The following is a 25800-nucleotide window of genomic DNA, read 5'->3' as shown; positions in this document are numbered from 1 at the left end:
GCCGCGCAGGACTTTGTGCTCTGGAATTAGCCCAGTTTCCTGCTGCAAGCATCGCGCTTGTTCGGACTCGGTCCTCTCTTCCCCGCCCCCCCTCCCTTCTGGACCACCACGCCCTAAAAGCGAAGGTGCCTGTTACCAGCCGGCTACGTTGCGCCTGCGCCGTGGCCCCTGGTTGCCGCCCCCCCCCACCCTGGCCTGGCGGCGGACCGGGGTTGGCTCTGCAGTTGCGCAGCTCTTGTCCCGGCCCTTCTACCCCGCCGCACCCCGCCGCCTCCTGACGCCGCGCGTGATGTCACCACGCCGGTGGCCGCCATTACAGAGAGCCGAGCTCCAGGACTAGATCGAGCGGAGGAGGACAGCGGCCGGCGGCCGGGTACTTCAGGGAGAACTCGCGGGTTCGCGCTAGCGCCGAGCAGCCGCCAGTAGCCACACAAGTACCCCGGGAACCGGCGGCGGCGTGTGCGTGTGGCCCGTGTGCGGGCGGCGGCGCGGGAGTAGCGCGGAGCGGCAGCCGGTTCGGGCGGGTGGCATCATGGACGAGAAGGTGTTCACCAAGGAGCTGGACCAGTGGATCGAGCAGCTGAATGAGTGCAAGCAGCTGTCCGAGTCCCAGGTCAAGAGCCTCTGCGAGAAGGTGAGCTTCTCTCCGGTTGCAGGAGCCGCCGCGGGCCGAGCCCACCGAGAAGGAGGCGGCTGTGGGGAGAGTGCAACATGGCGGAGGCCGTCGACCCGGGCCCCCCGAGCCTCCCAGACCGGCGCCCGGCGCGGCCCGGCGGCGGCTCCTGGGCGACCCGGCGCCCCCTGCCTCCTGCGCAGGGATTGGTTGTCGCCGCCACCGCCGCCTAAAATGGCGCCGTTCACCCGACTCCAGGGCTTCCGAGCCTCCAGCTTCGGTGCCGGGAAATGTGGCTGGGGGAGCAGAGACCCTGTGTGTTAGGGTCGGGCACGGTTTTGAGATGGATGTAAGAGGACTTGGGTTCTAAGGTCTGGGAAGGAGGTCTGTGACTCTACTGTGAGGTGGGTCAGAGGCTTTTTACTTGTACTCGGGCCTAACTCTTCGGTCCAGAGCTGTCCAGAGGATCCTCCAAAGGCAGGCTCGTAGGTTACATACCAAGACCTGTCTAAAGGTCACACAGCTTTAGTACTATTCTCGGTGGTTTGTGTTAAACTCATTGAGCAATCTTTGACAGAGACTTAAAAATGTGTGTTATAAAAATTTTTAAATATACCTCTAACCTAATTTCTGCGAAGGTCGTGGTGGTAGATGGAGGAGTACAACTTATTTTTCATAGTTGGAACAAATGGAGAATTTGGTGAGTCATACTACATAAAGAGCTTTCGGATTGGAAATCAAGTGTCAATTTAATCTATGATTTATATGCTGACTCAAATTGGGTAACTGAAACCCTTCTGTAAACTGAACGTACTTGGCATTTTGCCATCTATTTTTAAAATGAACAGCGTAAATTTAAAGCAGCAAATTTTGTATCCCAGCTCTTTGTTTGAAAACTTACTTGTTGATATTTTTATGGGTTTAAGTAATGGTAGTAATAATAACGATAGCTGTACATTGAGCTTTTATTGTGTCCCATACATTGTGCTTAGCGTTTAAATATTTTTCAGATGTCGTAAATGGAATGCTGTAGTTGCTTTAGTAAGTCGATTTTAAATTACCTAATTCCGTCTTGGTTTTCCCTAGGGGTTGGAGAAACAGATAGTCTATTTAACTATTGGCTGTGTCATATTTTTGAAGTCTTAGAAGTCAGCTTTCTAATGTATAGAAAATGCTTATCTCTCCTATAAATAGTTTCACTCTTCTTGTCAAAATTAACTTTGCAGCATTTCATTTTAGTACGGAATTGCAGAATACCATATTCACATTTTGTGTTAGTGTAGAGAGTTATTAGAGAGCAATTATGCTGACTCGTTTGTGGTTTTGATGGGAAAATTGGGTTCATGAGTTTGATGTATTTGCTTCTAAAGTAGGCTTTTTCAGAAATGCTGTAAATAAGTGCAGTTTAAATGAGTCAAATTCAGATTTATTTATCCTAAGCCTGAACAACTCTCCTACTAGTTGATGAGGTGGCACATTACCTATTGGAGCTCAGTTTTACTGTTAGCAATGTATTGAGTCTTTTGTTCCTCTTTTACCCTTAATTTTCTTTCATCAAATGAGAATGGTGTATGTAGTAAGGATTTAGAAATAGGCTTCTGAAACTTATTGTATATTGTCGGGTCTTAATTTGTAGGTGCTGTAAGTGATGATTTTAATGATTTTTAAAGATCAGTACTTCATATAAAGACATTGAGTCAGCAGTTGGCTAGATGACTAGTCATTTGTGTAGAAAACATTGAAAGAGAGGTAATGATGTAATTGAAAGACCACTGGACTTCAAGTTAGACCTGGACACTAGTCCTCTTTCTGCCACAGAGTAATTGTGACTGACCTTGGGACAACCACTTAGTCCACATTTTCCTGTCTGTAAACTAAAGACTTAAAAACAGATGTTCCAGGGACCCTTCTACTATGAAATTATATAATCCAATTTAGAGGCATACATTGTGTTTAAATATTAAATATCTAATGACTATTCAAGAGTGCTAACTTTTATGAAAGAAGTGAAAAGCAATGAAGTATAATCATGCTTATTCTCGGGGAGCCTAAATCTAGTTGGAAAACAGTAGTAGATGAACCAGGGAAGTAGTGGGTTTGTGTTAGAGACCATAGGAGATAATACTGGGGGCTAAGGTTGGTTATCAAAAGCTTGATAATTTGGTAAATGTTGATTCTTGTCCACAATTTTGTAAAACTAAGATATAGTGAGATTAAACAATTTATACTTAGATCCCCACTGGTTATCCAGTGTGGCCAGGTATTTGTTCTTAGAGTCAAAAAGATGGAAATAATGTTTGAAGTTAAGTTTCCAAAAAATGGGTCCTTTGAGGGGGAATATTATACAGTCTTAATACTCTTTTTAACTTGTAAATATTTCAACTTCTGGAAGTATATTAATTTTGCAAACTAAATTAACTTAAAGGCAGCTATTTAAGCATATGAAATGAGTTAGGATGCATGACTCGAAATGATTTTTTGTACTAGAAAAGTTAACACAAAAGTTCTCTTTTCACTATTAATTGACTAGCCAAAGCACATATAGTGAAAGCTACATATTTAGAAAATCTTAAGGGAAACATGTTTACATTAGTACAATAGTTTTTTATTTCCTTTTAAAGAAAAAATTCTTGTTGGAGACAGGTACTTGGTAGTAGTTGATCATTTCTTTCATTATAAGAAGGAAAAATAATTTAAAAGCCTTCCATCTTCCTGAGCATGCCTGATCTTAATGAAATATTTAAATGGTAAAGATAGAAGTATACCATTAGAGGTTATGGTGATTAAAAAATTCAGAGACCATTATTGTAGTATCCCATCAGCAATTAACAGTGGATGTTCAAAATGCAGAGAATCCAGGTGTGTATTAGACAAAGGTGAATATGGTTTTTATGCAATTGACTAGTTAAGGTTTTTTCCCCCCAAAATGTGATCAAGGCTTATATCAAAACCAAGATGATTGTATGAATTATACTTTGTCATTTTGGGAATCATAATTTTAGTTGATTGCTGAAAAATTTGTGGTGAGCGAATGCAGTGTTGTCTTAAGTACACTTCTATAGTCAGTAACATTACTACATTTGTATGACTGGACTGGTATGTTTCCATTTACAGATTGGAAGAAGTAAATAGTATCAACTTGCTTTTGCATTAACTACAGTAAACACTCTTTTATTATGTAAACACTCTTTTATTATGTGGCTTCAGCAGTGGTTTAATTTAGGTATGATTTTTGGCTTTGTGTTGTCAGGTCTTACCAAACTTGTGGAGAATGTTGTTTGATAGCCAGTTTTTTTTTTTTTTTTCCCTCTTTCCCCAAAGGAGTTCTTTACCTAGGTATGCTATTTTCCATTGCTGTGCACACACTATAAATAAAATGCAGTCATTAAGTCTTCACATTTGTTACATGAGTATGGGAAAAAGCAAACCCTTCTAAACTGGATGAGCTGCAAGATATTTGATCAAGGTTAAATTTCTATATGAAGTGGCTGGTACATTTTTATGAGTCTGTATGTGTGCTTAATTTAAAAGGTTGTTTGGCTCATTTCCATAAAAGTAATTTGAATATTGGAAACAAATGGGGGGAAAGCATGATGCAGAATATTATTTTCATCATATTTTCACATATACAGTTCTCTTAAGTTTATGAGACATTTATTATCTTCAGTTATAGATAGAAACCAGAGACTCAGAAAGGTACAGTGACTTCAGGGGCTAAAGTGGGATTGCATAGGCTTATGGATTCTGTGCCCAGTGTTCTAGTCTTGCTTCACAGCCTTCCTCCCCTCTCTTTTCTTAGGGAGTGTTAATAATGGAAGACGGAGGTGAATTGGGGTCAAATTGTATTGTAGAATCAGCAGCTATGTAAAATAAAACATTATTTTTATTCTAATTGCTCAAAGACTTCCTATTCATGTCACACACTGTTGTCTCACTTTGTCCTGGAGGAAGAAACAGTAATAATTCTTCAATTTTGGATGTGGCTAACTGCATTTTCCCCTCACATACCGTTAGTGAGAAGAAAATGCCAGCTCATTTTCTGTGTATCCTCAGTGCAAATCATGATCTAGAAGGTGAAATCTAAAATATTCCAGGAAAGCATAAGTGACCTTTATATTGTACACTACGCTTGTAAAATCACTACAGCTTGTAAAATCCCTTTTTATCATAGCTTCCACAGTCAGACCTATTTGTGCCTTTTGTGTGTTTCGTGATCTCCCAGGCATGAAGCAGTAATGCACTTGGTTTTGGGTTGACTTACTGAGGAAACATTGAAAAGGTGAACAGTCCTACTATTCAGACACACAAGTCCCCTGACTCCCCTTTTATTTTCTCTGTCAGAGCCAAGAATTCTCTCTGCAAATATTGGCAGGTGAAACCCATGCTGTAGAAAGCATGATAGGCACTGGAGAAGTGTATGTAATCATTGTAACATGGGTCAGGTGTCTCTCCACCACCCCCACCCCCACTTTGTATGGCAGCAGATACTGCTGGTGGTGGTGTAAGTCATTTGTCAGTTATTTGTGGAGTATTTGTTTAGTTTGGAGGAGATGTACAAGGAAAGCCAGGAGACATTAGGTTTGGATTGAGGTAATGGTAGGGGGAGGGTCTTTTTTAAAGGTACTGAGAAGGGAGGAAAAGTTAAGTGTGACAGAGAATCCCTTGTTTTACTTTTTTGACCCATCTCTCGTTTCTTTTTTTCTTTAGTTATTTCTCATTACCATCTTTGCCTGAAAAAACCTTAAACCTGCACTCTCCTACACAAGTGAGCTATGAATTGGACTAGAACTATTAAGGGGAAAGATTTTGTTTTTGTTGTTTTAAATACCTTTTCTTTCACCTTCTGGAGCAGAGGTGGTAGAGGAGGCTCAAGTAGAGAGAGGTCTGGCTGTCAGTAAATGGGGGATTGGTTCTGAAAGAATTGTAAAGAGCAATCTGGAATTAACTGATTAATTTCTTAATGTTACAAAGTTACTATTGCCTCCTTACATATTGGTGTAGCATTTAGAATGGATGAACAAGGCAGTGACAGAAATGTATGTGTCTGAATCTGGGTATTTTCAGGGTGCCTGGGTGGCTCAGTTGGTTGAGCATCCAACTCTTAATTTTGGCTCAGGTCATGATCCCAGGTTCTTGGGATCAAGCTCCTCAGCAGGCCCCTGCTCTGCTGCCCCCCTCCCTCACTCGTGGGAACACTCTCAAATAAAAATGAATCTGAATTATTTTCTAAAGTGTATATGACCAGTTGGCCAGTCACTCTGGTACTCCCATGTCCTTACCTCCGCTTTAGTCATTTAGTTACTACAGATGGGAGTATGGCTGATGTTGAGGGGGCTGAAAGAAGACTGAGAACCTCTTTCTAGAGTGCTCCTGGGAAACATTTCATTTACTTAACTAGAGATGTATAATAAGTGTAATTCACAAGACTGTCGCATGTCAGTGATGCTATGTGATGGTGTACGTTTGGTTTTGGGATTCATTCAGTCAAAATTTATTAAGCCTCCATTATGTGTGTTATTCATTTTCACTGTTTAGCTTTGTCTAAATAGCATTATTTTAGGGATGTTAGTTCATTGCTCTAATAGTACAGTTTCATGTTAGTCAGGAGGTTGAGTTTGTAGTAAATTCTATAGATAGGAAAGGTTTTAGAACGTGTTAATAGTGATCAAGTGAATTTTATTTCTTTGCCACCCATTGTTTGTCAGCTGAGAGTATTTCCCCACTACCTGTTTCTGTTGGGTGGCTCTGACTTAATGAAAAGGCTTAAGAATTGCTTTAGTAAAATTTTAGTGATAGAAGGAACCTTAAAGACCATTTAGGCCAAGTCACCTGGTACAGATGAAGGAGCCCAGAGTGGCTGAATATTGTCCATATGGAGTGTTGTGGTGAGAATTTTTAAACAACTACATATATACCAACATTTCTCTGTTTAGTAGGTTGTATATATTTTTTCCCCTTTGCAGGCATGATTGGGAATGTTTAATTCGTGCATATGTGTAGGTTGGTTAGTAAAGACCTGGGCCAGTGTGTTGCATGGGAAACATAGGGTCTCTGAAGAAAATGAATGTCCATATTCTTCAGTGGTCATTGAAGAATATGGACATTCATTCTCTTCAAAGATACAGATGATTATTTGACAGAGATGGAAAAACATCAGCCTATGTAGTATTTTCTTTTAATGTAATTTTAGAATTTTCCCTAATCCCTGACCTTTTTCTTCTGGTTAGACACTAATCAAATAGTAACTACTGGTTCCTAGAACATTACATGGAGGGGTATAGTACTTTTCTCATATAATCACACTGATAGTGTGTATACAGTATAATCATACAGAAGACCAAAATGTTTCATAAACTAGAGGCATCTCTTCGGAATAATTAAAGAAAAGGCAAATAATATGAAGAAAGATTATGATAATTAACTCAAAATTTATTTGCTTCCACAGCTACTATGTCCTATATTATCTATCACACGAAAATAAAAATCTGTCCATATATACTAGTTTGTCATGAACCTTAATTTTTTTTTTGCAGTTATGAAAATCCGGGAAACCTTCCATTTATCTTTCATAAAAGCAGTATGAAACAAAATAAAATTCTCTTAGAGTATTGAAAAAATTTATTCTTTCTTGCTAATTTACTTTTTTAGAAAGTCTTCAAATGGGGGTGCCTGGGTGGCTCTCAGTTAAGAGTCTGACTCTATTTTTTTAATGTTTATTTTTGAGAGAGAGAGAGCATGCGCACACATGTGGGGGAGGGGCAGAGAGAGAGGGAGATGCAGAATCCCAAGGAGGCTCCAGGCTCTGAGCTATCTGCACAAAGCCAAATGCAGGGCTTGAACTCACAAACTGTGAGAGCGTGACCTGAACCGAAGTCAGATGCTTAACTGAGCCACCCAGGCTCTCAAAACATCCCCTCTTGATACTGGCTCAGGTCATGATCGCACTGTTGTAAAATCGAGCCCTGCGTTGAGCTCCCTGCGCTGGGCACAGAGCCTGCTTGAGATTCTCTCCCTCTCCCTCTGCCCCCTCCCCCACTCTTTCTCAAAATAAATAAACATTTAAAAAAAACCTTCAAATGTTTTTAATTCTGAAACTAAAAAGTAAAATTCAAAAATTAATTACTGCATTTTTTTCAGCTTTGCTTCTCTTATGCCTTTATGGCTATATTGGTAGAAGAAATACTCAACTATAATAAAGTATTGAATGTTTAATTTATGTGAAGTAGAGTTCCAGTGAACATTTGAATTAATAACCAGATTTTTAATAGAAAAATATCTAAGAGCATTATCTAGCTCTCTATCAATAGATATTCAGAGAATTTGTGTGGACAGTCTGTATAAGAGAAAAATAACTGGTAATAAATAAACATGGAATAAAAAGTTTGAATTCCAAAATGAAGAGTGCTAGTTAAATCACAGTGTAGCATTTTATATTTTAAGTAGATGGGAATAGGTGCATTCTTCCATTTATTATTGTATACAAGTTGGGCATAATTGAGCTTTATATAGTACATACGTGACAAAAAATGTTCGTATATTTAACTCTGTAGTTCCATAATTGAAAATTTCCTGAAAGTAAATTAAATAAACAATACATGTATAAATCTGTTTTGGGAATATATTATACAGCAGTTTAAAGTGCTCGCTATAATGCTATAGGACATTGGGTTCATGAATATGAACTTAAATTTTTTTTTTAATTTATTTTTATTTATTTAATTTATTTATTTATTTATTTATTTAATTAATTTATTTTTATTTTTTTTTTATTTTATTTCTGAGAGAGAGAGAGGCAGAGTGTGAGCAGGGCAGGGCAGAGAGTGAGGGAGACACAGAATCTGAAGCGGGCTCCAGGCTCTGAGCTGTCCGGACAGAGCCTGACGTGGGGCTTGAACTCCCGGACTGTGAGATGATGACGCGAGCCAAAGTCAGACGCTCAATCCACTGAGCCACCCAGGCGCCCCATGAATATGAACTTTAGTACACAAATTGAGATGTTAGCCAATTTGAAGCATGAAGTCTGTTTGTGAGTAGTTTTTGGTGTGGTAGGATTAAGACTGCCACAATCTATTAACGTTTTAATGTTCTCAAGTCTTCTCATATAAAGAATTTTTACATAGTTGCAATCATTCTGCATGTTTAAATGTTTGCTTGGTTTAATAAGAAAAATGAATTAATATAGTCCATGACTTTTTCGACAGTACATGTTAAATAGAAATTATACTGCTATTGTGTGCCCTTAAGGAAATTAATATATAAATGGTTGGCGAATCATTGTTGGTTCCTGTTTTTCTTTTTTCTTTTTACTTGTCTTCCTTGAAATATCTTGACTTGAATGATTTGTGGAGTCTAATTTAAATTTGCTTTGGGGCACCTGGGTAGTTTAGTCACTTGAATGTCCAACTCTTGATTTCAGCTCAGGTCATGGTCTTGTGGTTTGTGGAATCAAGCTTCGCTTCAGGCTCTGTGCTGGCATTGCGGAGCCTGCTCAGGATTCTCTCTCTTTTCTTCCTCCCCCACTTGCACACTTGATGCTCTCTCTCTCTCACAATAATAAATAAACATTTTTTTTTAAGTATTTTTTATTTTAAAATTTTGGGTTTTTTTTTTTTTTTTTTTTTTTTGTAATTTCATGTTATTACGGTGGTTAGGGATAGCCCATATGCCAAGAAACCAGATTGTTTTTACAGTAATTTGAAAAATAAACTTTTAAGGTTTCTGAATCTGAACTCCGAATACAGAGAGGACATTGATAATAAATTAATGCTCCTAAAGATTTCTTTTCTTCAAGTGGATCTCCAAATTCTTTTAATTTAGGACAGTAGAACATGTTAAGTTTTCACGGTTAAGTTCTTATTACTGGATTACCCTATTCTAGTTTTAATCTTGTTCTAGGAAGGTTTTGTTCATTTTTGTTTTTTTTAAGGTTTATTTATTTTGAGAGAGAAAGTAGGCCCGCTCAAATGGGGGAGAGGCAGAGAGAGGAGGAGAGAGAATCCCCTTCTCTGGGGTTTCACAGCAGGCTCAGTGCTGTTAACATGGACCAGGAGATTATGACCTGAGCCAAAATCAAGAGTCTGACGCTTTAATCGACTGAGCCACCCACGTGCCCCATTCTAGGAAATTTAAGATCACATCTTTTTTCCTTAAATTCACTGATTTCAGTCTTTGCCATTTGACTGAAATTCAGTAGGGTTCCAATAAGTTAAAAAATCAATATGATGCTAATTAAACTATTTTTAAAAACTTTAATTTTCTTTCAGTTGTTTATTACCTGAGCCTCTTGAAGCTTTGAAAAAGTGTTTTAGGGAAGCAAAAAAAAGTTTGGGGGGGTGTGTCTTTTGCTTTTGTTTCTGGGCCTAATTCAGGTGATATGAGGCTTTAAATTATAGGAATCAATATCAGAAAGTGAAAAGATAGTTATTAAATGTATAAATATCTCTAATGTTAATTAAGTTGCTTTGTAAATCTGGTTCTCCCATTTACTTTGAGTATAGGCTAGAGAGTTGAAGTTGTATAGCTACCTTAGAAACTGATGGTTGGTTAAAAAAGAAAAAAAAAGCAAAGAAAAATTGATGGTGAAGGCCTGCAGGTTCTAAAGGTGACTGATTAGAGGTCTCATTAGGTGATCCATAGAGGGGTTTGGTTAGGTGCTTCTGAAGGTAGAAAGGCCTGACTCCATGTGATAGCACAACTTCTCATTTTTTTTTTCTGTGATTAGTTTTTCCTGACTGCAAAATAATCCTCATTGAGAACCACTGCAACCTTTATTGTTCTGGTGATAGTGTATTTTGGTGTAGTTATCATCTTAGAGGTGAGTTGAGGTTAAAAAAAACAACAAACAAACTATACTTAAATTCTTTGTAAGCTTGAATTTTTATTGTTAAAATATACTTAATAGTTGGCTTGATGGCATCTGATACATAATACTCTTTTCCGCAGGATTTAATTATAATTGTTCTAGTCTGAAATTTGGTAGGAAAGGAAGGAGTTTGGGCTTTCCCAGATTTAGAAGTTTAAAAGTTCACTTAATACAGTGTCCTTTCCCTTTTAGAGGATAAGTTGGTAACATAAAGAGAAGCTAGCTGTTAAATATGTTAATAGGTCCACCTCATGGTATCTTTCAGGAAAAGTGTATATGTATACCAGGGAGCAAATATTAGGATATACATTGCACTGCTTCCCCCCACTCCCTGCTACCCACCCACCCCCCCACCCCCCGCCCCGTATTATAATCCCTCAGGGAATACTCTACATCCAGCATGAGAAATTAACCAAATGAATATATATGCATTATGATCTCCAAGATAGATTGTTAGAAAAGCAGGCTGCTGAATAATACTTTTTTTTTTTTAAGGTTTATTTAATTTTTGAGAGAGCGCAAACGGGGGAGGAGCAGAGAGTGGGAGAAACAGAATCCAAAGCCCACTCCAGGCTCTGGTCTGTCAGCACAGAGCCTGATGCAGAGATGAGGAGGTGAACTGTGAGATCATGACCTGAGGCAAAGTCGGATGCTTAACTGACTGAGTCACCCAGACGCCCCAATACTCTTACTAGTTTAAAAATGCAAAGGAAAATGAGTATGTTTTTGTAAGCATATAATATGTATGTAAAATTTGTAAATAAGGTTTGAAAGGATGTACATCAGGATACTGTTGGTGGTTACTTTGTCCAAGGGGAGTGAGATTGTGGAGAATGGTCAAAGGGGACATTTAGGTTTTTTTGTTTTTTGGGGTCTTAAATTTTATTTTCTTGTTTATTTATTTTTAGAGCATGCACTCGCAAGGTAGGGGTGGAGAGAGAATCTTAAGCAGGCTGCATGCTCAGTGTGGGGGCTCGATCCCTCGACCCTGGGGTCCCTTTGACCCTGGGGTCGTGACCTGAGCCGAAAGCAAGACTCAGAAGCTCAACCGAGTCACCCAAAGGGAACGTTCCCAAATTCCCAAAGGAACATTTAGTTTTATCTGCTCCAAAGTATTTTTTCCAAAGATTGTCACTATGACCTTCACAGTTTTAAAAGTAAAAGTAAAGATACATTGTTGATGATTGTGATTTGCTGAAATTGAGATAAAAGGAACAAATAGCATTTAGGTTTAAATGTCATTTTAGGATTTGAATGGAAATTTTGAGTAGGTTGTTATAAGGACATGAGGCAGTCATGAGTGGCAACTTTTTATTTTTCATACAGGGAATAGCCTTGTGGGTAAGCAAGTGTCAAGGGATGTATTTTGGAATGTAACTTCTTACAGAATTGTAAGATTTGTACAGTTCTGACCATCTGTTTTATTATGTCGTTGTCCTTTTAAAACTTCTGAATAACTTGCAAGTTTTTTTGAAGTAGGACCTATCATTTCATTTGCAGCTATTTTCCTTACCATGTGCCAGGTGCTAAAAACACTGGACATAGTATTAATCCCAAACAGACTTATTCATGGAATATAACTAGTGAAATTCTGCCTTTTAGTAATAATAAATCATGGGAGATTGGAATTACCCTAGCGATTTGGATTCTATATATTTTTTAAGAAATATCACTCTTTGAGACACAGTGGTCTACGTTTTAAAATGTTAGGGGCAACTGGGTGGCTCATTCTGTTGAGCATCTGACTTCGGCTTAGGTCATGATCTTGTGGTTCATGAGTTTGAGCCCTGACCTGGAGCCTGCTTCAGATTCTGTGTCTCCTTGTCTCTCTCTGCCTCTCCCCCACTCTTGCCCTGTCTCTCTCTCAAAAATAAATAAACTTTAAAATAAGCTTTTTAAATAAAATGTTAGATCAAATGAATGATTAATTTTTGGATGTCGGTGGTTGGTTATTGTCTTGAAATAGGCTCCCCAAGTGTTTGAAAACTTGAAAATAAGGGTTCTTGAACTTTGTTGTACCTAAGAAAGCACTGGAATAGAGTGAGGAGGGGAGACTAAAAAATTATTGATGCTTGGATCCCACTCACAAAGATTCTGGCTTAATTGAAGGAGGAGTAGCCTTGGCACCTGGATTTTTATTTTATTTTTTTCAAAGAGCTTCTCAAGTGATTTTTTTTAATGTTTGTATATTTTTGAGAGAGCGAGAGTTGGGGAGGGGCAGAGAGAGAGAAAGACACAGAATCCGAAGCAGGCTCCCGGCTCTGAGCTGTCAGCGCAGAGCCCAAAGCAGGGCTCAAACTCAAGAACCTCCAGATCATGACCTGAGCTGAAGTCAGACGTTTAACGGACAGACTGAGTCACCCAGGCTCCCCTCTCAAGTGATTTTTTTAAATTATTTATTTTGAGAGAGTGTGTGAGCCAGGGGGAGGGAGGAGAGAGGGAGAGAGTGTATCCTAAGCAGGCTCCTTGCTGTCAGCACAGAGTCCAGTGAGGGTTTGATCTCACGAACTGAGATCATGACCTCAAGCTGAAATCTAGAGTTGGATGCTTAATCCATTGAGCCACCCAGGTGCCCTCAGGTGTTAGTTAGCTAGTTAGTTATTTGTTTATTGTGTTTATTTTTTTTGAGAAAGAGAGAGAGAGTGTGAGTGGGAGAGGTGGAGGGGGGGGACGGGGGACACAGAATCTGAAGCAGGTTCCGGGCTCCAAGCTATCAGCACAGAGCCTGACTCGGGGCTTGAACCCACAAGCCGTGAGATCACGGCCTGAGCTGAAGTCATCAGCCACTTAACCGACTGAGCCACCCAGGCCCCCCTCCCCCTGCCCCCAGGTGATTTTTAATGTGTGGCTAAGGTTGCATACCACTGCCTTGAAACCAGTCCTTGTTACTCTTGGCTGTCTCTCAAAATGCAATGAGCAATTAAGTTAGCAACAGTTCTCACCTTCATGTTCTCGTGTTGGCTTCCCTCACCCAGCCTCCCACTGTACATTCTGGAACACCATTCATAGTGCTAGCTGTACAGAGAAGAAAATGCTCAATAAATGTTGAGTGTCTGAGGTAAATACTTTAAACCCATTCTCAGAATAAATTTCTTTTACCTTCTTGGCTTAACTGAAACCTGGCTCTTCTCAGGAAATTGTGTATTTCTCTAATAACCTTCCCAGATAAATGGATGGATGCTGCTTTCCTCTAGCATAGAATTCCCTGTTTTTCAGGTTTCTGTTTTCTACCAAATACCCAAGCACCTTTCCTTACTACTGTTGCCTATTATTTCTTCATTCTTCAGAGAACTTGGTACCAGTTTCTAGGCATGTACTTCTGATGTTGTTCTGAGAGACATCCATGTTTTTCCCTCAAGATGACCTCTCTAAGAGTACCCCAGTTTAAGTTCTTGATTCATTAAAAAAATACACATTAAGTGCCTTTTACATCTCAGACATTGTTCTAACAAGGTGCTGTGTACATGATGGTGAATTGAAGGAATCTAGTGAACATTTTAAACTCTTAACTTTGACAGTTGCCTGGAAAATAGATTAGAGTCAGGAAACATGGAAGCAGGGAGTTCAGTATGGAGGCTAGCACAGTAATCCAGGTGAGGTAGGTAATGGTGGCTTGGACCAGGGTAGTGGCAAAAAAAACCATAAATAAAAGCTGATTGATTTGCGGTATGTTTTGGAGGGAGACTAGACCAGACTTGTGATGGATTGGTCGCTGAATACTAGTAGCCTTTAAGCTCTGCTCTCTCTCAGGTATCCACATGTCTAGCCCTACCTCTGAAATCATAAATTCACTTATCAGGTTTTCTGACAGGGAATCTTTGTTCTAATACTACTTTAATTAGACTTGTTCTTCAGTCTATGTCCTATTTCCCCTCTACATTTTGTACCTGGGGTGACCAACTGTCATGGTTTACCTGAGCACAACTGAGGCATCTTTTGGGATGCCAGACTTTGAGTGCTGAAACCAGCGTAATTTGGTCATCCTACACCTACCTGTCTTCCCTCTTGTCTACTCTTGTGGGGTATGCTTCAGTCCTGTTAGCCTTTTCCTGAGAATTGATACACATGATTGCATCTTGTCTGTTTTGGACCTTGTCCCATTTCCTACTCCTATCCCCTTTCTATAACTAACTCCTGCCAATTCCTTGGACCTCAGGCAGTTTTCCTAGCTTTCCCAGTGTTTGTGATCCTGAAACACTCCTGCTTACTCTAGCATGTCTTAGCACTTGGCCTGATCATTTTGTCTGCCTCTCTTGCTCCACTGTGCTTTTATAGGCTGTCATGTTTGTTGTGATGTCTTACTTACCCACCATTTACTCTTTCCCTTTCTTTTCACCACTTAACACAGCCAGTACTTTGTTACTTGTTTACTTGTTTGTGGTCCTCTGCTCCCAGTGACCTATCTTGTACACTATGCCCCCAGTGGCTAGGACAGGGCCTGGCCCGTAGTATCACTCACATGGTTGAGCAAATGAACGAACGATTGACTCCCAGTGCGCTTTAGTTTTGGGGATATGATAAATGATTAATAATAAATGTGTGTTGAATGACTGATAGGATCTCTGTTGAGTGAAATGTTATGCTGCCCTTAAAAGTAATGTTTGAATTTGTGATTACATGGGGGAATGCATATACTACCAAACAATTTTATAAAAACCACGTATATTGAATAGTTAACAATTATAAAACAAAAAGTTTATCTTTTGGTATAAAGAATATAAAAATACAGGCAAAATTTTCGTGTTTCAAAAAAAAAAAAAGGTCAAGCGGAAATTAGAAAGTTTTCCTCATAGCCTGGAATCTTGAAGTGCTGGCATATTTTAATTAGACATTAAAGCTAAGGAAATAGGTACCTGAATGTCGTGTTCCACTTTCATTAATTTTATATGGCTGCTAATAATAATCTGTTTAGCATGTAATTAATTAGATAGTAACTGCTTGGCATAAAAACTGATAGTGATGAGAAGAATAGAACTGTGCATCTTGATACATGTCTTTTCCCCTAAGTGTCAGGAGTCAGATAGCAAATAGATGGAATCTGGCCATATCTTGCCCTTTTATGTTAATGGGATTACCAATGCCCACATTTTCATCTTCTACGGTGTCTGCCCCTTATGCTACATTAAGTGTAAATAACATATTTTTGATATCTTTGTTAATGTTTCATGCCAAATGTATTGGTTTCTTTTTTCTCCATCCGTAGGCTAAAGAAATCCTGACAAAAGAATCCAACGTGCAGGAGGTTCGATGTCCAGTCACCGTCTGTGGAGATGTGCATGGGCAATTTCATGATCTTATGGAACTGTTTAGAATTGGTGGCAAATCACCAGATACGAACTACTTGTTTATGGGAGATTATGTTGACAGAGGATATTACTCAGTTGAAACCGTTACTCTGCTTGTAGCTCTTAAGGTAATTTCTGTTTTGTTTTGGCATTTTGTACTGGGTGAGACAGTCTTGAATGTTCTTTTTTTCCTCAGTAATTTGTGATTTTCTTTCAATGTTCAGTTTTAGGATAAAACTCCATATTTAGGAATGCAAGTATTCAGGTTTGGGGCTTAAAAATCACAGGTCTGTCTTCATTCTGAATAAGGGGATGGTACAGAATAAAAGTAAAAAGGTTATTATGCAGGTTATTTGAAAAATGTTAGAGGGCTGGTCAAATAGAAACGTAACTTTAGTTAATCGGGATGCGGAGAAGTAACATAATTATTTTTCTAGATGCTTTTGAAATAAAATATACTAAATGTCAGAATGTTTACATCTTTTGACACAGTATTCCTATAATTAGACTTTTACTGAAGAAGAAATTCAAGAGGAAAAGAGCTTCATTTGCTTGAAAACCTTAACGGTGACATTATTTTTAATACCAGAAAAAGAAGATCTAAAAAGCCAACAAAAGTGAATATCTAAATTAAGATTTATCTCAGTGGAATAGTTTGCAGCCATTAAAACTTGACAATCTAGAAAAGCAAGTTGCGTTATACCAGTTGTAGCTTTGTGAAATATACAAAGATCTGAAAGTGAAAACAGTGGTAGAATGGTCGATAGCTTTTAGAATGGCAGGCTTCTGTCTTCCTCTAGGAAGTATGACTTTACTTTTGGGAGAGATTCTATTAAAGAACATTCACATTGGGAACTAGAATGTATTATGCTAAGGGAAATAGAGAAAGACAAGTATCGTATGATTTCACTCATGGGGAATCTAACAAACAGATGAACATGGGGAAGGGAAGGAAAAACAAGATAACCAAGAGGGAGGCAAACCATAAGAGACTTAAATATAGAGAACAAACCAAGGGTTGCTGGAAGAGCTGTGGGTGGTAGGGTGGGCTAAGTGGGTGATGGGCATTAAGGAGGGTACTTGTTGGGATGAGCATTGGGTATTATATGTAAATGATGAATTGCTAAATTCTGAAAAAGCTATATGTTAATTAACTTGGATTTAAATAAATAAGGGGGAAAAAGAACATTCAGTGATAAAATGGCTGCCAGAAACTTACAATATTGGGGAAGTGGTAAAATGTAGTTTTGGCAAGAGCTGAATTGTAGGCAATTAATACAGTGTATGTGTTTATGTAGCTACTAGTCTGAATCATGTAATGTGCTACAAAACATTTTTGGAGGGTAGTATGTTCCGCATCTGTAAAATGAAGCAGTTAGATTAAATGTTGGGTTAAAAATTTATGATGACTCTAGATACTGTGAAAACAACCTTGCAAACTAATCTGTACGCAAAGCCCAGGATGAATCCCAGTGCTCAGAGGAGGAATGAATATGCTGCCTTTAAGAATTCATATTTGCAGGGCACCTGTCAGTGGATTCAGCGTCCGAATTTGGCTCAGGTCATGATCTCACAGTTGTGAGTTCGAGCCCCGCATTGGGCCCTGCACTCATAGTGTGGAACCTGCTTGGGATTCTCCCTCCCCCTCTCTTTTTGCCTCCCTCCCACTCATGCTTTCTCTATTTCTCAAATTAATTAATTAAAAAAATAATTCATATTTGAAGGTTGTGGGACTGAATTGTGCTGCATGCCCTTCCCCCAGCCCCTTTCATACGTTGAAGTCTTAACCCCCAGTACCTCAGAATGTGACTGTATTTGGTGATAGGACCTTAAAGAGGTAATTAAAGGAAAGTGAGGTCATTTGGGTGAGCCTTAATTCAGTATGACTGGTGTCCATGTAAGAAGACATTAGGACACAGATACAAAGTAAAAATGATCAGACATGTGGAGAAGATGACCATTTGTTAGCCATGTAGACAGGCCTTCAGACTAATCACACTTTGATCTGGATTTCCAGCCTCCAGAACTGTGAGGAAATAAATTTCTGTTGTTTAAGCTTCCCATTTGTTGTACATTGCACACAAATTGTGGAGTCGGGGGAAGGAAACTTCAGCAGGTGATGCTTGGACAGTTGGATTATCCATATGCAAAAAAAAAAAAAAAAGACTTAGATACCTCATACCATACAAATGAATCAAAATCAGAGACCTAAATGTAAGAGCTAAAGCTTTGATGCTTCTAGAATAAAACATAGGATAAAATATTCATAACCCTGGGTTAGGCAGTCATTTACAAGATAGGATAAGAAAAGCATAGTCCATTAAAAAATTATTTTTTAATTTTTTAATGTTTGTTTATTTTTGAGAGAGAGAGAGACAGAGGCAGAGAGTATGAGCCGAGGAGGGGCAGAAAGAGGGAGACACAGAATCAGAAGCAGGCTCCAGGCCCTGAGCAGTCAGCACAGAGTCCGATGCGGGGCTCGAACCCACGAACTGTGAGATCATGACCTTAGCTGAAGTTGGACACTTAACTGACTGAGCCACCCAGGCGCACCCCCCCCAAAGGAAATTATTAAATTGGACTTCATCAAAATTAAGAGTTTTTGTTTTTCAAAAGACATCAGTAAGAAAAAAAAATTGCGTTCATATAATAAAAATGTATTCTAATTCAATAAGACAAAAAGGGACAAAACACTCAGATATCTCACCCGAGAAGATAAATAGTAGAAAAGCACATGAAAAGATGTTCAAAACCATTAATCATGGAAATGTAAATTAAAGTCATAATCACACTCATTAGAGTGACTATTATCAATAATAATGCTGATAATATCAAGTGTTAGTTTATGGAGAGATTAGAACCTTCATACACCAACCATTTTGAAAAATAGTTTGGCAGTTTCTCAAAAAATTAAGCATACTTGTACCCATAACACCAAGCCATTATAGTGAACTGAGAATATACCCAAGAGAAATGAAGTGTATTATAACTTTTTTTAAAGTTTTATTTATTTTGAGAGCAAGAGCCAGAGAATGAATCCCAAGCACTGTCAGTGCAGAGTCCAGCATGGGGTTTGAACCCACGAACCATGAGATCATGACCTGAGCCAAAACCAAGAGTGGGGTGCTCAACCAAATAAGCCACCCAGGTGCCCCAAGTAGATTGTAACTTTGTACAAAAACTTCATGGAAGATGATCATAGTAACATTTCCATAATACTCAAAAGCTGTAAACCTGGATCCCAGTATTCATCCTATTGGTAAATAAAGAAGCAAAATGTGGTATAATAGCCATACAAGGGAATACTGTACAGCAATAAAAAAAAACAGAATAATCCACTGATTCATACACAGATGAGCCTCAGAGATATTCTGATGAGTGTATGAGGCTAGACACACAAAAAAGTATTATTCCACTTTAAGAAATTTCCACAAAAAGCAAATCTCAAAAGACAAAGTTAAGTCAGTGGTTGGGAGTAGGAGTTGGATAGCCTATGGCCGATACTTTTGGACTGGTGGAAAGGTTCTAAAATGATTGTGATGGTTTTTGTATAACTGTAAATTTACCAAAAGTCATCTAACTGTAGACAGAAATTTCATGATTGGAATATTACAGCTGATGATTATGTTTTGTGTAAAAGTTGGTAGTCGTAGGAGTTTGATTTTAATTGAGATAGGCTTTGCTGATATTCCATGGTCAAATAACTATAGATGTGGGATTTGGGATTTCGTTTTACTGTGGTGTGGGGGCATGGGGTCCCCCCCCCCCCCCACCACTACCAAAATTGGAACTCTGGATTTTCTTGTAGAGTTTGCTGAACTGTCATTTGGTTTTTGAAAGAGCCAGGTGTTCATATGTTTTGTTTTCTCATTTTAGGTTCGTTACCGTGAGCGCATCACCATTCTTCGAGGAAATCATGAGAGCAGACAGATCACACAAGTATATGGTTTCTATGATGAGTGTTTAAGGAAATACGGAAATGCAAATGTTTGGAAATATTTCACAGATCTTTTTGACTATCTTCCTCTTACAGCCTTGGTGGATGGGCAGGTATGTAGGTCTTACTAAAAGTTACATTGCTGCTTATTTTCAAGAATCTGCTTTCTTTTTTTTTTTTTTAATTTTTTTTTTTTTAATGTTTATTTATTTTTGAGACAGAGAGAGACAGAGCATGAACGGGGGAGGGTCAGAGAGAGGGAGACACAGAATCTGAAACAGGCTCCAGGCTCTGAGCTGTCAGCACAGAGCCCGACGCGGGGCTTGAACTCACTGACCGTGAGATCATGACCTGAGCCGAAGTCGGCCGCTTAACTGACTGAGCCACTCAGGCGCCCCAAGAATCTGCTTTCTTAATGTTTAGGGCCAGTCATTTTTCCACCTTCACATCCCTTTTAGACTTCTAAAGTACCTTCTTTGTATCAAGCATTGACTGAACTGTTAAGTTGGGACCACAGGGATAGAAGATGTAACCCATCCATCCTCTCAAGTTGTTTCTGGACAAGTCTTGAAGATGTAATTAGCTATTTACTCACCAGGTAGAGAAGTGCACAGAAGAAATTGCAAGAAAATTCTATGAGAAGGAAGGTAGTCTGTGGTGAGGGTAAGGTCAAAGAAATGTTTCTTTGGAGGAGCTGATTGAAGTGGAGTCTAGCTGTAGTAGCAATGGTTTATCAGGAAGAAAGGGAGTATGTTCAATAGTTGAGAGTGGGCTGGAAGAAAGACTGACCCTGCAGATACAAGCCTGGTTCTGGCAGAACACAGAAACCCCAGTGGGACGAAGTGATGTGGGCTGACCGAATCCAGAATGTGTGAATTTTCTTCTATATGAGGTTAACATTATAAACCACTCTTTTCAGATATTCTGTCTACATGGCGGCCTGTCACCATCCATAGATACACTGGATCACATCAGAGCACTTGATCGCCTACAAGAAGTTCCTCATGAGGTATTGACTCTTATTTGGTAGAGAGAGGGAAAATTTAATTGTAACTTAATTTCTTTTATGTATTCTCTACATTAATGCTTAAAAATGACCCCATGTGGTACGAACAGCAACTTCATTCTTCAGAAGAAGCTAATATTAAGAAGCCTGCCAAGATAACAGTGCCTTTGGGACTGGCCTTAGAATCTGGGTAGTTGTCTTCAGAGCTCTCCTTTCATTACTGGACTATACTGCCTAATGTTGAAATTTGCATACTTTAGGTAGGTTAGTAACTCGTTAGGGTTTGTTGCTCTTGGGGCTCATTGATGTAGGATATACTTCTAAAAACATCTGGAAATAGTTTCTTACTTACTTGACACACGTATTTGACTTTAAAGCAGACCTTAAGCTTTTTAAAGCAAATATCACTCAAAAAATGTGACTTTGTAGGGTGCCGCTTCTGATGAACTACTCAAATTGTTTTTGCAAGAGGCTGTTTAAAACTTAACTTGCAATAAACAAAACAAAACTTGCTTTTTAGGGTCCAATGTGTGACTTGCTGTGGTCAGATCCAGATGATCGTGGTGGTTGGGGTATATCTCCTCGAGGAGCTGGTTACACCTTTGGGCAAGACATTTCTGAAACATTTAATCATGCCAATGGCCTCACATTGGTGTCCAGAGCTCACCAGCTGGTGATGGAGGTATGTTCTCCTCTTTGAAACCTGATTTGCTTTTTATGTATTTTTAAAAAATGTTTATTTACTTATTTTGATAGAGGGCATGAGCATGGGACGGGCAGAGAGAGGAGGGGGGAGAGAGAAATCCCAAACAGGCTCTTTGCTCGAACTCATGAATTGTGAGGTCATGACCTGAGCCGAAATCAAGAGTCTGACACTTAATGGACTGAGCCACCCAGGCGCCCCCTTATTTGTTTTTTTAAGTAAACTTAAGGAAGATCTTAGGGATCTTAGGGATGGATTTTGGGTTTTTTTTTTTTTTGGAAGGGGATAGGTCAGTTAGTGATATTAATGATGAGAGTATTCCATGTGTTCCTTCCAGTAAATTTGCCTGAGCCTTTTCAGTAGATGCACACTAGAATTAAAATCTCAAGCTTTTGATCACAGTGAATTTCATAGTTGACATACTTTCAGAGATGTCTTTAATGACTGGGTAGTGCTTGGGATTTTAGAGTGGGAAAGTAAGATTCAGGGAACAGGAGAGGAGGGAATGTAGCATTTTATGGTTTCAATTCTGTTTATTTCATGTATTTAACAGGTAAATGTAAGGAGGGGAGATTGAGATGAAATAGAAAAATGTTCACTGGTCCTTTGGATGGTAGAATTATAGGTGATTTTAAAGAAGAAACCAAAGGGGAAATGGGCTAAGTTCTTAGTATAGAACATTGATTAGCATACTTATAATGTTAGGGGCCTATTTAGATTAATACTAAGTGGTTGTTATAAAAGTATGACTTTGCTAGAGATATGGAAAGATATTTGTGTACAATACTTAAAACATAACTCACGTATTCAGATGGACTTCGACAAAATGAGGCTGGAGATCCTAGAGGCCTGTTTTCTTTCTACCTGGTCAGTGACCAACATGGGGACCTTCACCTATGACTAAGAATTAATATGGTATTAAATTAGCCAGAAACAAAACATTAGTATTCTTCAAGCCTTGTGGGAAGGGGAGATCTTTTTTCTCTCTTGAGTCATATTTAATTGTAAATAAGGGAGTAAAATAGGTTTTTATTACTTTTCCTTGTAGGGGTATAACTGGTGCCACGACCGGAATGTAGTAACAATTTTCAGTGCTCCAAACTATTGTTATCGTTGTGGTAATCAAGCTGCAATCATGGAACTTGATGATACTCTAAAATACTCTTTGTAAGTATTTACACCTGAGTAGATGGCTGCCATTACAGTTGAGTCAAATTGTATAGTTTGAATGGGGGGGGTGGTGTGTAAGAATTGAAGGGTTCATGCTAAATTCAGATTCCAATTTGATTTTTGTTTCCTTTTTTTTAAATGTTTATTTATTATGGAGGGGGGAGGGGCAGAGAGACTCCCAAGCAGGCTCTGCACTGTCAGCACAGAGCCCGATGCGGAGTTTGATTGCACAAACCATGAGATCGTGACCTGAGCTGAAACCCAAGAGTCGGGAGTTTGACTGAGTCCCTCAGGGCATCTTTATGTTTCCTTTTGAACAGACCTGTGATATGTTGAAACACATCAACAGAAACCTGGTACTGTATAGATTCTGATGTGTGAATTATTAGGATTTTAACTTTTAAACACTTGTTTTAAATGTGGAATTCATAAAATATATCCTGAGGTTAGATTACAAATACAGTACATTGGGCTCTTTAAATTTTATTTATTCAGTGGAACCCCCCTTTCATATAATCTTAGAAGGAACTCTGATACGTAAAAATTCTGTCTGAAGTTGCATCAGCTCTTCGAGGAGGTGTGCCACTACAAGACTCTTATTAAATGCACTGTTAGGCTGCAATTAAGGTTCTCTTCCATTAAGGCAAGCTTAAATCATACAGGAAAAAAATTATAAAGTCTGGAAGAATAATGTTCTTGATTTTGATTGTCGGTACATTGGTAAGGTGCTGTATAAACAAATATGTTTTGTTTTTTCAGCTTGCAGTTTGACCCAGCACCTCGCAGAGGCGAGCCACATGTTACTCGTCGTACCCCAGACTACTTCCTGTAATGAAATTTTAAACTTGTACAGTATTGCCATGAACCATATATTGACCTAATGGAAATGGGAAGAGCAACAGTAACTCCAAAGTGTCAGAGAATAGTTAACATTCAAAAAACTTGTTTTCACACGGACCAAAAGATGTGCCATATAAAAATACAGAGCCTCTTGTCATCAACAGCCGTGACCACTTTAGAATGAACCAGTTCATTGCATGCTGAAGCGACATTGTTGGTCAAGAAACCAGTTTCTGGCATAGCGCTATTTGTAGTTACTTTTGCTTTCTCTGAGAGACTGCAGATAATAAGATGTAAACATTAACACCTCGTGAATACAATTTAACTTCCATTTAGCTATAGCTTTACTCAGCATGACTGTAGATAAGGATAGCAGCAAACAATCATTGGAGCTTAATGAACATTTTTAAAATAAGTACCAAGGCCTCCCCTCTACTTGTGAGTTTTGAAATCGTTTTGTTTATTTTCAGGGATACCGTTTAATTTAATTGTATGATTTGTCTGCACTCAGTTTCTTTCCCTTCTCAAATCTCAGCCTCATGTCGTTCTTTGTTATTGTCAGAACCTGGTGAGTTGTTTTGAACAGAACTGTTTTCCCCCCCTCCTATAAGACGATGTTACTGCACAAGAGCACTGCAGTGTTTTTCATAATAAACTTGTGAACTAAGAACTGAGAAACTCAAATTTTAATTGTATCAATGGGCAAGACTGGTGCTGTTTATTTAAAAGATACATCAATTGATAAATTTTAGAATTTGTAGAATTCTAGGTAAAGAAAAATAAAAACTAAGGTCACTATATAATCTCTCTGCTAACTCCTTGACATTCTTCAGATGATTTTCAGGACTTGTAATCCAGATAGTACAATTTGTCAGATAGCCATCGTGCTCTTCATGCGTTCTTCCTGCATATTAACTGGCCTGCAAGAAGGGAAATCTGTGCAACTTCAGGAAGACCCAACTGTGTTTAATTGTTTGGCTTTTGTTTTAATAAAACATCATGTTTTCAGGTGGAGCTTAACAAACTAATGTGTCTACTTATCAGTCAGTGCAGTTTCTGATGGTATATATCCTATTGCTATGTATGTTAGATGAACTCTAAAATGATTGACAGATTTTGTACATTGCTTGTCATGTGATCTTAGAGTTAATTTTGTCTCAGATAAAAAAGCTGTTAAAAGCATTATCCTGTATTTAGCTCTTTAAGTGAAACTAGTTAAACCAAATAGAAAACTGTTGCTAGATCTTGGTTTAGTGTTATGTGCATTCACCCAAGGACTAAAATGGCATTTGAAATGAAGTGGCAGTGCTAAGCACTTAATGAGTTTTCCCCCACCCTTTTATCCTTTGAATAGGAATTGGAAGTTAAAACAGTTCTTCTGTGGAAACTACTATTTGGTCATCTAAAGCTATGAGGGTAAACTTCAGGGCACTTGATCATTACTTGTGTGAATGTAGTAAGTAATAAAAGTTCCTTTGCTTTGTATTGTGTTGAACTTGGAACTGACAAGGAAGTTTTCTCATATCCAAGATGTGAGGAAAATACACATTCTGTTGTTTTATTTTATTTATTTTTTTATTTTTTAATGTTTATTTATTTTTGAGAGAGACAGAGTGCAAGTGGGGAGGGACAGAGAGAGAAGGAGACACTGAATCCAAAGTAGGCTCCAGGCTCTGAGCTGTCAGCACAGATCCCAATGTGGGGCTCGGAACTCCTGAACCGTGAGATCGTAACCTAAGCTGAAGTCAGATGCTCAACCGATTGAGCCACCCAGGCACCCCACACACATTCTGTTTTAAAAATGGTCGTTTCTTTTTGATCTGTCCTCTGATGTAATTGACAGTATTTTTGGTGGCTTGTGGAATTGATGGTCCAAAGCAAAAAGCCCTGTTTTTCTATGTCTGCATTCCATTTTATTCTTTTCATGCTTTCACAAGAAATACATGTATCTTTTTTTTTTTTTTTTTTTTTTTGCTTTGTCGCTTTATGCCCTTTCTCTTTGAACAAATAATTTATTGTGTGCCATAGTTTTAACCCAGTGTCCAAGTAATTTAGATACCAGGCAGCTGGTTTTCAGGTACTGTGGTAACAGAATTGGCTTTGAAGGAATGCATATCTTCTAATTGACCTGTGGTACTATCATTCAGGTGTACAAATTCTCTAATTCTTGTGGTTAGCAGAAAAGGGCTCGTGGCCAGAATGGCTTGGGTTTAGAATGAGTACCAGAATTTCAACTAATTTTCTAGTTGTACAGAAAGACTGGAGTTTAACCATCTTAATTGGGAAGTGTTAGTAACCTACCTATGAAATGAATTAAAAAAAATGCATTGGTAAGTATAGTAATTTCCTTTAATAATAATAAGTAATTGCTGATTTGTCAATTA

General features: G+C 38.6%; 1 protein-coding gene across 2 annotated transcripts; it reads left to right on the top strand.

Annotated features, from left to right (window-relative positions):
- The first annotated feature begins 304 nt into the window (after positions 1-304).
- PPP2CA (protein phosphatase 2 catalytic subunit alpha) lies at positions 305-24430 on the top strand. Of its 2 annotated transcripts, none has more exons than XM_027076683.2 (7): positions 305-634; positions 15679-15888; positions 19637-19810; positions 20617-20706; positions 21224-21385; positions 22455-22573; positions 23336-24430. In XM_027076683.2, the coding sequence occupies exons 1-7, from the start codon at positions 533-535 to the stop codon at positions 23406-23408; spliced, it is 930 nt and encodes a 309-aa protein (XP_026932484.1). In that variant the 5' UTR covers positions 305-532; the 3' UTR covers positions 23409-24430. The 2 variants fall into 2 exon arrangements, with proteins under 2 accessions (XP_026932484.1, XP_053077004.1); XM_053221029.1 differs by lacking the exon at positions 305-634 and adding an exon at positions 723-962.
- The last annotated feature ends 1370 nt before the right edge of the window (positions 24431-25800 follow it).

The sequence above is a fragment of the Acinonyx jubatus genome, chromosome A1, assembly GCF_027475565.1.
Source record: "Acinonyx jubatus isolate Ajub_Pintada_27869175 chromosome A1, VMU_Ajub_asm_v1.0, whole genome shotgun sequence".
In the NCBI taxonomy this organism is placed as follows: domain Eukaryota; kingdom Metazoa; phylum Chordata; class Mammalia; order Carnivora; family Felidae; genus Acinonyx; species Acinonyx jubatus.
The sequence above is the reverse complement of the archived record's forward strand: the minus strand, read 5'-3'. Positions and strand labels throughout refer to the sequence as shown.